Raw genomic sequence first — 15,737 nt, forward strand, 5'->3', positions numbered from 1 at the left:
GTATGAATCCTTTCTACTCATTATTCGTGACTTCATTTTTTTCGTAATGCTTGATTCTATTTGATCATTAGTTTCATGAAATTGGATTTTAAGTTTGACTAAAAAAGTACTCATAGAATTTGAACTGAATGATTTTACTCTTTATGTTACATTGCTAGGAATAGAGCATAACGTTTTGATTGCAAATAGCATGAGAATATGATTGTAATGTTGGAATATTTACTTCATATGCGAGGGATCGATCGGGATAATTTAATGTGTGCATCAATAACGTTAGAAAGTGATTCATATATGTTAATCTTATTAGGATATTGAGGGTATGAACGATGAAATCCAATCCTACTTTTTTATTGAATTAATTGAATTCATTATTATTTTCGTTATTTTACGTATTTTTGACACACTAAGATATATTCATGGTCAACATCAACCGAAAAAATAGCCCAAATCAATGTCAGCCTAAAAAAACTTAGTCGATGTTGGCCAAAAAAGTAGCCTCGATCGAGGTCAACCAAAAACAATCTCAATTGACTTTTGTTGTGGCTATTATTATTTTAGAAAGTATTATGAATTTTTTAAATATATTATTTTTAAACTAAAAATAATTAAGTTTAAAAATATATTTTTTTGGATGGATATTCACCCATGAAAAAAGCGTTAATGAATGTATTGGATGGATTTTTTTATCAAATGGGTCGGATTAGATTGAATCTATTAAAAAATTAATGGATCAAAATGGATTTATGGATTATTTTGATCCAATCCATCAGGATACAGATTAGGATTTATCTAATTCATCCATTTGCCACTCATACAAGATCATATTCACATTATCATCTTGATCAACAAATCATCATGCATCAATCATACAATTATTCGTCAGTTTCAACAACATGATAACTAGAAACAATAAAATCATAGATCAAACCACGCATCATAAATAAGAATCACTCTACCATTATAATGACTTTCTGCTTCATATTTATGACTCTCATAACATCTCTTAAGTTTTTGGGTTACCATCTCCTTCATTTCCTAACTCAATTGAGTTTATTTTTGTCTCATTTGAAAGCTAAGAAGATTATCTCCAACTTTTGTGTTTACCCCAAGATTTAGTTTGGAATTATACTTTGCCTAAAATTAAATGCCTATGAAACTTTTATTTATTACTGACAACTTGACATTTTTAAACTAATTTGATCATTTCTGGAGTTATACACAATATTTTTAAGTGATACAAAAGTCATTAGTTAGTTATTATCTGGTGCTACAACTTTCATGCAAACAACCTTTCCAAATTTGGTCATCTGAGTCACCTATAAGTTAACTCAACTTGCCTAGTGAGTTCAGGCTCGTTCAACGAGTTATGTTTTCTATAATTCACTAATACACAACTCGCTCAGTGGTCCAGAAATGTTCTAACTCACGATTTTAGGGTTCTTGTGAAACCAAACTTATTTCAATCATTTCCATACTCTCCAATCACTCATAAATGGTTCAAAACTCATTATGGTACTCAATACAAGTCCAAAACAACTCAAATAAACAATCAATTAAACATACACAATATTTAATCAAGAATTCCCAAATCAAAAAGCATAAAAGGGTAAGAACCCTAAAAGGCAATCAAGCACCAAATTCCATCAACCCAAAGAAAATCAAACGTGTTTCGGGCGTAAACAACTCTTCCAATCAAATTACACAATGGTACATGAGTGATAAATTAAGACTTGATTGTATTTTGATGTGAGTTTTCATGTCATATTCATGCATTTTGATATATTTTATTTGGAAAAACTCACAGTTTGGTATAATTTTGTGAAAGACAAGAGCTTAAGAGGATTCATGTGGAAAATAACTAAAAATCATGAATTTTTGGAGCTAATTAGAAAATCACAGTCATGGTAATTTTGTACAACCATAGTAATTTTTTTATGTTGTGGTAATTTTGTACATGTGCCATAATTTTGTATGTCCATGGTCTATTAGTGTCACCTTTCACTTAAAGATTGCAAGGATCACCTACCAGATTTAAATCCTTATTAATAAGATTAAGATATAATATTCTTTAATTAAGGAAAGATAGAAGGAAAACCTCCACAAAAAATTATAAATAAGGAATGAGACCTCTATTTTTTGTGTCTTTTGTTCTATTTACGTTCTTGAGAGTTTTGAAAGAGAAAAGGATCGTGTGGGAGTCTCTTAGTTGTGTAGGAGCGCAGAGATCACAAGAATTATGACAGATTCTGGTCAAGTCTCCTTCTCTTTTGGTATGTCTATGTTCTTTATTAGAATTTCTAGTTTTGCCATGGCCATGAGCGACTAGTCTCCCTAGTCCAAGATTGTGATGTAGTTATACTCTTATACTCTTTTCTGATTTTAATGAAACCCTTGATCTTTTCCAATCAATTAAATATCTTCTTTATTCTTTATTGTAAATTTGGAATTGATCACTTTGAATCTTAATTTATTGCATGGCGGTGACCATTTGTGTGTATTTGATTGAACTAGGAAGAGATTTCTTCTACATAACTTGCATGATCAAACTGCTAATGAGAAATTTTGGTATATTAATTAATTAATCACCCTTGTTTTGAACTTAATCCTTTGGCCTAATACGATATTTCTATGATCAATTGAGTATTGATTAGGGCAAAGAGCGTTATTAAATCATGACCAAAGGTTAATAATTGAATTTGGGAATATCGATAATTCATAATATTTGGGGTTGTTAGAATTAGAATTGGGGAAATTGGGGTAAGTGTGAAATCACAATCCTAGACTACTTATTATAATTGTTTTCATATCAACTCTTATGTCTTTGATTCTTATTTACTAAATTAAGCAATTGACCACAACTATCATTTATTTTATTTGAACCCTTAATTACTTAGTTTTACAAAATTGTTTGGGAACACAAGTGGTCATTTGGATTCTATATTTAGTAGATGGTTACTAATGCGTAGGATACACTTATCCTTATGCGAACATATTTTTGCGCATCAATGAGGTAGAACTTTCCTTACCTATTGTCTCCAAGCTTAGGTCTTGAAAAGGAGAAGAGAATGAGGAGAATCTGTTAGCTCAACAAAGGGGTTTTCATCATCAACAACAACAACAACAACACCCAATAATGGATCATGAGCTCCAACGAAGAGAAGTGAGCACCCTGTCTTGAAGGGGATTAAGCCTCATCCTTGGGAAGCCTCTATGTGCTCTTGAGAGGAAAGAGGGAGGAGCTCTTGAGAGAAGGAGGAACTAAGTTTTTGAGGGAAAATGAACGAGAAATCCCTTAGTGGCATAAGTGTTGCTTATAATTTAATACTACATCAAATTTTTAGAGATTGATATAAAAAGCTTTTTTATACTAGTGTGTTAGTCTTGAAATATTAGATCTTATTGTTTTACATTGGGTTGTGAAATATTTTATTTTCTTAATATTAGTGAAAAAAATTGACTTATCCATTTTTCTTAATATTAATGATGAATTACAAGATTTACCAACTTATATCACACATTTTAATTAGTAATAATTTTATCTTCATATAGTTTACTTTTCAAAAACTATTTGAAAACATTCCTTAATTTCAACTTCTTACTTTATGTTCAGGGCAAACCTCAAAAGCCTAGATCTCCCGAGCCAACAAGAATGACAGTAGCTTCATGAGAAGATTGTAGTATAAAAAATTGTGTTAATACTTTTTTTTTTACGATCTTTGACGAAGTATTGAGAAATAATCTTTTAATAAATTATTTTGCAATTAGAAATGTATTTTGAGAAATATAGACTTCGAACTAATTGTACAATAATAGAAAACACAAAAATTAGGAAAATATTAACAGCGTGAAAGTCATTAATGATAAAAATTACTAGAAGTCATTAGTAAAAGTTATTAGAAGTAATAAATAATTAGAAATCTTAATTTATAAATACATTTTATTTCGTGTAATAAGAGTTGAAACTTGTAATTATTCAAACATCCTCCTAAATTCACATGACACTCACTATTTTGGTATACGAGTTTTAACCTTTTTATTTTGTATAGATTCAAAACATGAAACTTATCTCATTATATTTACATAAAAAAATATATAAAACTCAATTAAATGTTGTACAAAAAGGTGTGGTATATGTTGTTGGATATCTTGGATTAACATAAAAACATATAAAAAAATAAGTAAGTTTTTGAATTAATACACATTTTGTTGTATATCTTGAATTAACATATAACAAAAATATATTTTCGTTAAAGAGGTGTGGTGAATTGGTGATAACATCTTGGAGTGAGAATAACAACTCCCATAAAACTATTGGTTGTTAATGGTGTGCATCAAGTAAAAGACAACCGGCTCACCTAAGGATTCCTAGGCTTTAAAGGATTGGGGAGTTACGTTTTGCACCTCCTTTTTTTTTAATCATTTTTTTTTCAATTTCATTTCATTAATATCCTTATCCATGATTTAATTTTATAACTATAAAAATTAAATTTCTAAAATATTGGAATTATGTACATTTCCAAAAACCAAATTTTAACTCTTATAAACAAAATTCAAAAAAAAGTTATAGCTGACTGCAAATGAATTAAGGAAATGATTGATGCTGAATGCCATGTCTGCTTCGTCATGATTGTAACATTTAAGGAAGCTACTGTATAAATTATTGGCAAATGTCGCCTAATTAAGATATTGATCAAGAAATTAAAAAATATATATAACATGTTAAAAAATTACATTATTTAATAATTTTTTTCCTTTATGACTTTTATAATAAATACTTGTTCTTTTTAATTTCTTGATCAATGTTGTAAGAATAAACATTCTAAAACATTTTGGAAGCAATAAAAGTCAAAAGAATTGATCTCTTAGTCCCCCAAACGCTCCAGCTGTATACAATTTTATGTAGCCCAATAGCAGTTAGAATTTAATTCCTCTTGAGCATGAAGATATAGCCGTATTGGCGTAATTTTGGAATCACGTCACTATATACAAGTCCAAACACGGGGATAAAACAAGTAAGCATATCGTTAATATAAGAGTTATCATCAACTAAAAAGAGTTGTAATTTTTCTTCTACAAAAAAAATGTTGTTACTGTTAGAATAATGTGACTCATATAAATTAAGGGTCTAAATTTGATTTAATAATAAAGGGACCTATTGACAAATATGAGAAGTTAATAAACTTCTAATAACTAATTTGATAGAAATTTGTTAAACTTATAGGATGTTATTAAACTTCTGATAACTAACTTGATGGAAGTTGATTTATAAAAGGAAGAGGATTATATCTCTGTCATAAGGGTTTTTCCTCTAATTACCATCAAGAACGTGAGAGGAAAATAACAGAAAGAAAAGAGATAGATTGGGACAAAGAAGATTGAAGAACTTATGTTTTCATGGATCAAGGTAAGTTCTACTTACTTTTAAACTGTATGAGAGAATCATAGATTCTAATATCCTTACAATATGTAATAGATTCATTGAATATAAATGTATAGAATCTATAACTTACATGTGGTATAAAAGCCATAGGTTATTGAATTTATGATTCTCTATGAATGATGTTTGTTCCACACATTGTAAGAATCTGATTCCAATTGGAAAATTATTATAATTGTTTTCAAGTTTGGAATGCCCTGAATCCAATTTTTGAATGTCTTGAATTGAAATTCAATATCTCTCTCTTACATCAATTTCAATTCAAAATTGGATCAAGTAATTTGGATTAAATGTATGATAGATTTGTAATCACCAAAGTGGTCAAATCTTTATGTTTTGTTTAATTCCAAATTAGTGAAAATTTTATTTCAATTACCCATAGAATGGATGCTAAATTATAGATTATTGGTTTATGGGTTAATTGAAGTTCATTATTATAAGACATTTATGGATCACCCAAAGGTTGATTAGTTGTTCTTAAAATTTATGGATATGACTGTTGGTAGCATGTATACATTATTAGTTTTATTTATATATCCAATGATAATAAGTATTTCTAATTAATGCATATGTCTTACCAAATAATGTTAAAGTCATTAGCATCGGTATGTTTCTTTGTGTATTAATGTATCACCCAAAGGAGAACATTAGTATACATAGAATGTTTGTTTGTTATTTGAATTTGTATTGTAAGTGTAATTTATGACTCAAAGTATTAATGTTAAGCATGTGTTAATTGCAGTATCTCTTCCTGTATCTTTGCATTCTCTTGGTATGTTTGTTCCGGTTTTTAATGGGTTAAATTTCTCTGATTGGAGTGAACAAGTCCAATTTCACTTAGGTGTGTTGGATCTTGATTTCGCTCATCAAGTTGAAAAACCTGCTACTATTATTGATGCTAGTAGCAATGAAGAGAAAACCCATTATAAGGCCCGGGAAAAGTCAAACAGAATTTGTTTAATGCTTATGCACATGAGCATAGAAAATAACATTAAGTATGTTCTTCCCAAAATTGAAAGTGCAAAAGAATTTATGAAATTTGTGGAAGAACGCTCCCAAACTGCTGATAAGTCTCTTGTTGGGACATTAATGAGTACTTTAACCACCATGAAGTTTGATGGTTCTAGTACTATGCATGAACATGTCATTGAGATGACAAATATTGCAGCAAAACTTAAGAAATCAATATATGAACTTAAACAGGCTTCCCGGCAATGGTATCTTAAATTTAATGATACTATTACGTTCTTTGGATTTAAGAAAAACATTGTTAATCGGTGTATATATTTGAAGGTCAGTGGGAGCAAATTTATATTCCTTATTTTGTATGTTGATGACATCTTGCTTGCAACTAATGATCTTGGTCTATTAAGTGAGACTAAGAAGTTTCTCTCTAACAACTTTGAAATAAAAGATATGGGAAAGGCAAGCTATGTGATAGGGATAGAAATATTTCATGATAGATCACAAGGACTGTTAGGCTTGTCTCAGAAATCATATATTAATAAAAATTTAGAGAGATTCAGAATGGATAAATGTTCGGCATCTCCCGTTCCAATACAGAAAGGAGACAAAGTTAGTCTCATGTAATATCCAAAGAATGATCTGGAACAGAAACAGATGGAAAATATCCCTTATGCATCTGTTGTTGGGAGTTTGATGTATGCTCAAACATGCACAAGGCCAGATATTAGCTTTGCAGTTGGAATGCGTGGTAGATACCAAAGTAATCAAGGATTGGATCATTGGAAAGCTGCAAAGAAAGTCTTAAGATACTTGCAAGAGAAAAAAAAAAGGATCACATGCTTACTTATAGGAGATTTGGTCATCTTGAGGTAATTGGATATACAGATTCAAACATGTAGGCTGAATTTGTGGCATGCTTTGAGGCCACAGTTCAGGCTAATTGGTTGCAGAATTTTATTTCAGGACTTGGAGTAGTTAACACTATTGTCAAGCGGCTGAAAATTTATTGTGATAATACCGCAGTTGTCTTCTTTTCTGAAAACGACAAGTATTCTAAAGGTGCTAAACATATGGAATTGAAATACTTTGTCGTTAAAGAAGAAGTTCAGAAACATAGAGTGTCAATAGAACATATTAGCACTAATCTAATGATTTTTGACCATTTAACAAAAGGGTTACCGCCAAAAGTATTTACTGACCATGTAGTGAATATGGGCATTATGTCTGCTAGTGAATGTTGAATGTTATTATTATTATTAATGTCTATTTAACACTTTGAGCTCATTATTGTGTAAGTTTCTAAAATTTGTGTTTTCCACTTTATGTGTATATGCATGCAAATTATGATGTGGAAAACATATTATGTTTTTGAAAGAATGACTTTTGTTTGAACCCATTATGACCTTCTCATTTTACAGTCATATTAAAGAGAAGAATAATATAGTAGGACATGGAAGGGAATATGTTGATTAAATGACATGTAACCGCCATGACTCTTATTGTTTTTATCTTTAATTATGATTAATGATGGAGCCAATTTATCTAAAGTCTTTTAATGCGCATTATGATTTATGTAATTATTAAATCATGAAGTGTTATGACATCACACGAGTCAAGTGGGAGAATGTTAGAATAATGTGACTCATGTGAATTAAGGGCCTAAACTTGATTTAATAAAATAAAAGAACTTATTGACAAATATGAGAAGTTAACATACTTTTGATAACTAACTTGATGGAAGTTTGTTAAACTTATGAGAAGTTATTAAACTTCGGATAACTAACTTGATGGAAGTTGGTTTATAAAAGGCAAAGGGTTCTATTTCTGTCATAAGGATTTTTCCTCTAATTACCATAAAGAACTTGAGAGGAAAATAACAAAAAGGACAGAGATAGATTGAGACAAAGAAGATTGAAGAACTTATGCTTTCATGGATCAAGGTAAATTCTACTTACTTTTAAACTATATAAGAGAATCATAGATTCTAAGATTCTTACAATATGTACTAGATTCATTGAATATAAATGTATGAAATCTATAATTTATAGTTATTTATATAACTCTTTATGTGTCTATTTATTTACGTTATATCATTCATAATAATTATTTTAAATAAATTTTTTATTAGCTTTAAATTATCAAATACTAAACCATCCACATCTTTATAATTATTTGTTGACCACTCAATTATGTAAAAAAATCATCTTAATAATGATATTTTATATATATTTTATTTTATTTCTTTTTTTTAGAGATTTATTTTATTTTATTTCCATATATTAAACAACCGCTGTTTATATCTAGTTTCTCTTTAATTTAACCCCAATATCGAGAGATTGTTGTTAGAAAGAGTTTTAAGTAGGCAATGTAAAGAAAAATGGATTTCGAAATTTAAATTTCAATATATAAACAAGTTTTCAGATATTCCGAAAGCCAATTTTTTTTACATAGTTCTAAGATTTAATTTCTTAAACGATGAGTCTAACCACATGCATAATAAGAATATTATTAGAATAAAATTTAACAAAAACGAAGAGGATGCAATCAAAAATAAAAATAAAAAAGGTGCATAAAGCAATCCACTTTCTTTCATGTTACAGCATCAAACCCATGCGCATCATTCAATTTCATTGGAGCCTTGGCAAAAACTAAGCCCTTCTTAACACCTTCAAGTCAATGTCATCAATGAATCCGAAGCCTGATGATTGCTATTTCAAGAATTTCAAGGAGTTTTTAGGAAATTCATTTAACCTTACAAAAGTAATAACTTGTTACAATAAACTTTAAAGCAAACTCTTACTAACTTATTTCAATAAAATTATGTCAAAATCACAGCTTGTAAGTTGTAACAAATGCCTTAGTCTTTTCAACTCGCAGCTATCCGAATCAATCTCAATGTGTTTTTTAAATAAAAAAATTGATATAAAAAACACACCAATACTTTTTGCACCATATAAAACTGTTTCCCTGAATACTTCAATATATATCTACTCAAGTATATAGGTATTTTGTAAGATGAATAACTCTACATCACAAACCCAGCTCGGAATACAATCTATAACTCAAATATACATGAGAACCATAATGTAGTTTAAGTCCCAACACATTTAGCCCTCAATGAACTGTTTAGTATAAACACGGTGCCGCCGCTCTCTTGCGTAGATGACCCAAAAGATCAAAGACAGCATTACAGCAGCTGATACCAAAACCAATCCAATATAAATCAATTGACTGTTTCTCTGCAGACCAGGGCAGTGATCATTGCTGATGTCTGTGAATGTTTTCCGCACGAAAGTGCAGTCTTGTAGATCAACCAAGAATGGACCATAATGATATAAGCCATAGCTTACATTCACTGCAGCCTCCATTTGGCCATAAATGGTCGGGGTCATCCGACCAGGCGTCTTGCAAATGCCTGAGGAAGAAACCTCACAAGTATAGTTCTTCCACACCTACTCAAACAAAATCTGAATGTTACACATGTTATATCAGGAATATGCTCAAGGGCTTCAAAAAGGGGAGTGTAGAAAAATCAACTATATTAGTTGACCTTTAGTACTTTGCTTGCATTAATGAGTTGTGTGACCTTTTGCATTATTGAGTTTAACTAAACGTTACATGTGATTTTTTATGGGTTTTTTTTACTATGTGTGCGCGTTTGAACATAATTTTTCATTTCTGGTAGGTACTAAAATCACACCCTTTACACGCTCCTCTAAAATGAGTATTTCACTTACAGACAAAAGTGAGACATCAAATATTAATGCAAAAACTAGGAGAGTATATTATGACAAATCCATGATTAGTTATGTGTATATATACTAACATTTAGTGTTAATTTTTTTTTATCAATAACTGAGATTCCTTGCATTAAGTGAAGGTTTACTTTCACGGAGCTAAACCTTTCTTTGAACCTATAAGATCTTGATTTTTCACAACCTAGCTTTGGACAATGAGTATCCAAACTCATCAACATGTTGGTAGGTAAGAGAAGAAAGTTAACAGTACAATTATAGGCTAGAAAAATAACCAAAAAAAAAGTGAAGAAAAAGGAGGGCCCAGCAAGAAAGTGTCTAGCTAGGCTTTTGTTTACTGGATATAGATTCACTTTTAAAAATCTTAAATAATCCCTTACCTCAGCAGCGTTGTCCAATGAAACTTCCCCATCTGCACATGACCGATTTGTGAGATCACTGTTAAATGGATTGCACAGACGAGGCATCAAGGGGCCTGATTGATTGTAATACAAGGGTACAGCAGCAGGCGGGAGATTTCTATTTGTGACATTGGAAACAATGTTGTCAACTAAGTTAACAAGTTGGTGTGTCACATCCCTGGTTCGTAACAAGGTTTCTTGGGCAGTTGCATTATCCACACATGGAAGAATTTCATCCAAGGCTGTATGTGCAGTAGGGTTCTGCACCCAGCCATCCATGGCAACACATGTATCTGCAACGACACTGGTGCAAATATGCATAAAAACAAGTTTGTGTCATAATATGCAATACAAATGATTATAGCAGCACAACAGACTTCATCAAACAATACAGTGACAAGTTATTATAGCAGCAATGGACTTCATCAAATGAAGTATAGAGACAGATTATTAAAATGAGTCCTCATACCTCGAGAATTTCATAAATTGAAGATCTTCAAAGTATTAAACTAATCACCAAAAGCATTTAAATAGTATCTAGTTTCTTTTCTTTTTTCAGTTCTCATGTAGGAAGATTTTGATTTAGTATTATGATTGAAAAATACAGCTTCAATTGCCAAGACTCAAATCTTGCATCTACAAAATAAGCCAATCCCATATACTATAATACACTGGAAAACATCTGACTTACAAAATTTCTTTGCTTTTCATTTTCCTCCAATGCCATTCACCAATAATTTTATCCAAAGCCAAAACATATCAAAAATCCAGATTTCTAATTTTTATGTTGACATATTATTCAGCCAAATAAGCACAGAAGAACAAAATTAAAACAAATGACGCAATAAACTGGTGATTTTATAAGTAACAAAAGCCCATTCCTCAAACTTTAACTATTCACCCCCTCAATCAGAAAAGGTAGCATGTCTCAAATATAACAATAATTAAAGGCCAGCAGACAGGTCAAAAAACATGTGACAAAGCATGTAGTCATAAAAAATGATTAATTTTGTTTCAGATATTTTGAAAATTTTAAAAGACCCTTACCATTTCAGCTATCACAATCAAAGCATGTAGTCATAAAAAATGATTAATTTTGTTTCATTCAAGCTCTATATTGATTTAAAAAACATGAATTATCAACTTCAACATCTATAGTTTCAATCAATTATTTCTTACAGCTTCAAATTTCCTGCTTCCTTCAAAAATAATATCTGCTTTTCAAAACACATAAAGCAGTCCAACTAAACAATTTTAGTTAGAGCATAAATTAAGACACAAAATAACCTAAAACAAAAGTTCATGTTACATCAATAGAATTTACTAATGATTCGTTTTTTTATGGATGTTAACAGATTTGAATTGCAAAAAAAATAAATTTTCATATATCTCACAATGAATCCATTTACTGATGAACAAGCAAAACAACATAAAAGGAAAGGCATGATTATTTCATACATACATACATACATATATATATATATATATATATATATATATATATATATATATATAAGCCTAGAAAGTTACATGAAGGCTACCTATCAGCAGCCAGGATCAAATCCTCAGACTGCTAAACATTGAAACAAGAGATCCTAGATTTGAACCAAGGTGAAACACAGAGTGACTAATAAAAGACAAGACAGCAGAGCAACCATAGTGGCAGTGAGGTGAAAAATAAAAATGGAAAATCAAAATAAATGCAACACGAAACAAGAAACTTACTTGTGAAGAAAGAGAAATACACCACAAAGTATAAATGTGCCAGCAACAAGAATCCACCCGACAATAACCAAACTGCAGCCATTGAAGGAACAATATTTACTGACTGGACATTTAACAGGATAAATCTATTACGAATTAAAAAGTCCAGAAGTAATAAAGATATAGAAAAAGGCCATATTAATTTAACTTACAAGTATACAAGACCTTGCAGCCCAAATATTGAAAATACTGCAGAGTTTTGGCCACAAAACATAAACAAATGAGACAATATCATAATTGCAACAAACTTTAACATAGAGCAAGAAAATCAAAACCAAAACAAGTATTAAAAAAGAAAAAACAAACATACAGAATCCGAGAAATGCAAGAAAGAGCATAACAGCAGCAACAATAACCAGAGCCAGTCGCCTGCAGCACACAACAGATAATTGTCAGCAAAAAATACATTTCAAAACCTCAAACCAAAATCAAGATTTCAAAGTGTACTAACATTGCATCTATGACATCTTTAATTGTCTCTGAATTTTCTTTAGTCTTGCTGGAAAGTTCTGCAGCAGAAGAATTAATCTTTGTCTGAACTTCATCAATGTTCTTCTGAACATCACCTGGTAAAAAAACCGCATCGACTCCAATCTTCTGAGCTGCATCAAGATAATGTGAAACATTCCTGAGGTTTTCAGCAGTGAAGTCAGCCTGACTCACCACATATTTAAGTGTGCTTGTGGTGCTCCCATGAAACTTCCCCTGAGCAGTGTATAGAAGAACACATCCGACTCTAACATAACCAAACAAAGACTCTTACATAACCTAAAAAAACCATATGAACCAAACATAATACAATAGATGGCAGAGAGAAAAAGAACAAACATTGCTGCAAGGGTGAAGAGAATGAGGAAGATCAAGGACAAAGCATAGGCCAAACGTGAATAACCATAAGGCTCTCTTGGACAACAGCAGTAACACAAGCAGATTAAGGATAAACTGAGTCCAAAAACCACAAACCAGACCGCAGCAACAACAAAGAAGGGAACCGCGGTGAAAACAACTGACTGCACCAAAAAGCCAACAACCACAAGTTAACCAAACATTATTAATAGTTCCAACTAGTCCAGACATCACAACACAGAATAAATCATGAGTTTTAAACTACAAAGAGAAGAATATGACAAAGTAAAATAAATTGAGTTTCTTCATAAGCCAAAATCATTTTATACACTTAATTTTGTATAGAAAATTCTTCCATCCAACTTCTTAATAAACTAATTTTAACTTAAAGAAAAACTCAAATTTATTTCATCTTATTTTTTTCACTTAAAGAGAAATTTATTTATTTACAATCAAATGAAACCAACAAATGACTAGTACCACGTTAGAAGTTTGATTTTTATTAAAAGAGAAAAAAGAAAAGAAAAAAAAAAGTGAAGAGTGGTTATAGAAGGTTAGGTAGGAACTGACAGCAATGTAGTGGCGATTGCTGATGTTCCAACCACCGGTGTAACGGTTGAAGTTATCCAAAGGGTCCTTCCTTGTGGTTCTTTTCTGAGCCAATATCAGAGAGGCGTTGCTCGTGGCCTCTTCTTCAGCCATGGATCTCCTCGTTTTCCACGGTAGCACCTCGTGGTAGTGCTCTCCCTCGCCACCACCCTCAATTCCATCTGAAGAAAAAACAATACCCAGATAACAAAAGCGAAAAAAAAACATACCCATTTCATGAATATCAAAACTTTGTAAATAGGTCATGAAAAGTGAAAAAAAAGGGGAAAAAATACCTTGAATACGTAAGGAATGGAAAGAAGAGGTTCTTGCAGCGGTGACGGAGAGAGAGAAGAAGAAAATAGAGAGAAGGAGGAGGAGAAGAGAATGGTGTGGTGTGAAGCATGGCATACTGGGGTTACAGTTTTGGGTTAAGTTTGTGTGTTTTTTTCTTTTTTTGTTGCGGTTTCTCCGGAGCTTGTTTTGGTTCTGCAGTGAAACGCAGAGAGAGAAGAGAGAGGAGAGAGAGAGAGAGAGAGAGAGTGTTGTGTGAGATGCAAAGAAGTTGTGGTTTGAGGTTACTTTATTTCGGGATGGTGGTGATGAGATAATCTTCTGCATTTCGCGTCTTCGGAAACAGACACTCGATATTTATACTTGTAGGCCCTTCTGTATGCTCTGTTTAGCCTTTGTTTGTCGTCTGCGTTTCAACCGCGTGACCAAAACGCCCTTGCGTTTTGTTCCTTTTTTCCACTTCTGATGCCAAATTACGGTTTTTTCCACTTCCCATCTCTCATGAGATATTTTGTAAAAATACATACATCTTTCTTAGTTTTGTTTTTAACATTTGCACTGATCTCCTTTTTAGATGTAATATTTTTCAGAGGATGTGTTGTATATTTTTAAATAACTAAGAGACGTTTATTTCATGAATAATTTTTTTAGTTTTGATAATATTTTTTCCTAAAACTATAATATGGGAGTGTTATTCTCATATATTATTAAAAAATATGTTTGTTTAATTATTAAAATTAGTTGAGAATATTTTTATTTTTATATTTTCAGGAATAATTAAAATATGTATTTGAATGATTTATTTTCTCAGAAAATATATATTATAATTATTAAAATGTTTTATTGTATTAAAGATATTTTTTTATTGAGTGTAATCAATGTGGAGAAATCTCACAATTTTTTCGCATAAATGCTAAACAAGTTTCCAATCTAAGGGAATGATTGTTTTATGAATAATTTTTTTATTCTTATGATTATTATTTTTGGGAATAAAATATGAGAATATTATTGATGGGTACACTATAAAAATATGTATTTGGTTAATTATTAAAAATGGTTGAGAATGTTTGTTATATGCCTAGGAATAATTAATATATATATATATATATATATATATATATATATTTGTTAGATAATTTTTTTCTTAGAAATATATATAATAATTACTGAAATATCTTTGTCGTTAAAGTTTGTTAAAAAAAAATATACAAGTGTGATCAGAGTAGGTACAAGCCTCAAAAAATAGTGCCAAAGATACATCATTACAATTTACAACCCTTCACAATCTCTTTTACAGCCTCACACTTTAAAACTGTAGTCTTGCCATTGCCGCGAAAGTACATGTATACTTGTGGCAAATCAAATAGTCAAACAAAAAGATACAAGTAACTTCAAGAGAATAGCCAATCTAGAGTTATAATGTTAATATTATAAAATTTGCAGTGTTAGTATTATAAAAATGTAGATTACCTTTTTAAAAATTACTGTGAATAACATAAATGAAATTGGCACAGGAATGAAATGTGTAGAAATGAGAAAAATTCTAACACCTACATAAAGGAAGCATTAACACAAAGGATAATTACGTACTGTACGTGTAATAAGAAGGGTGTATATGTATTTTTATTCACTAAAAAAAATTCTTATCTCATGGGAATATTTTTATCTTTTTTGTGGAAATTATAT

General features: G+C 30.7%; 1 protein-coding gene across 1 annotated transcript; it reads right to left on the reverse strand.

The window, feature by feature from the left end:
• Nucleotides 1-9,283: 9,283 nt before the first annotated feature.
• LOC114387485 lies at nt 9,284-14,400 on the reverse strand. The gene is made up of 9 exons (XM_028347677.1): nt 14,054-14,400; nt 13,740-13,939; nt 13,152-13,333; nt 12,775-13,059; nt 12,634-12,692; nt 12,476-12,512; nt 12,285-12,356; nt 10,539-10,863; nt 9,284-9,855 (listed from the first exon to the last, which is right to left on the reverse strand). The coding sequence occupies exons 1-9, from the start codon at nt 14,376-14,378 to the stop codon at nt 9,511-9,513; spliced, it is 1,830 nt and encodes a 609-aa protein (XP_028203478.1). The 5' UTR covers nt 14,379-14,400; the 3' UTR covers nt 9,284-9,510.
• Nucleotides 14,401-15,737: the final 1,337 nt, after the last annotated feature.

The sequence above is a fragment of the Glycine soja genome, chromosome 15 (assembly GCF_004193775.1).
Source record: "Glycine soja cultivar W05 chromosome 15, ASM419377v2, whole genome shotgun sequence".
Taxonomy (NCBI): domain Eukaryota; kingdom Viridiplantae; phylum Streptophyta; class Magnoliopsida; order Fabales; family Fabaceae; genus Glycine; species Glycine soja.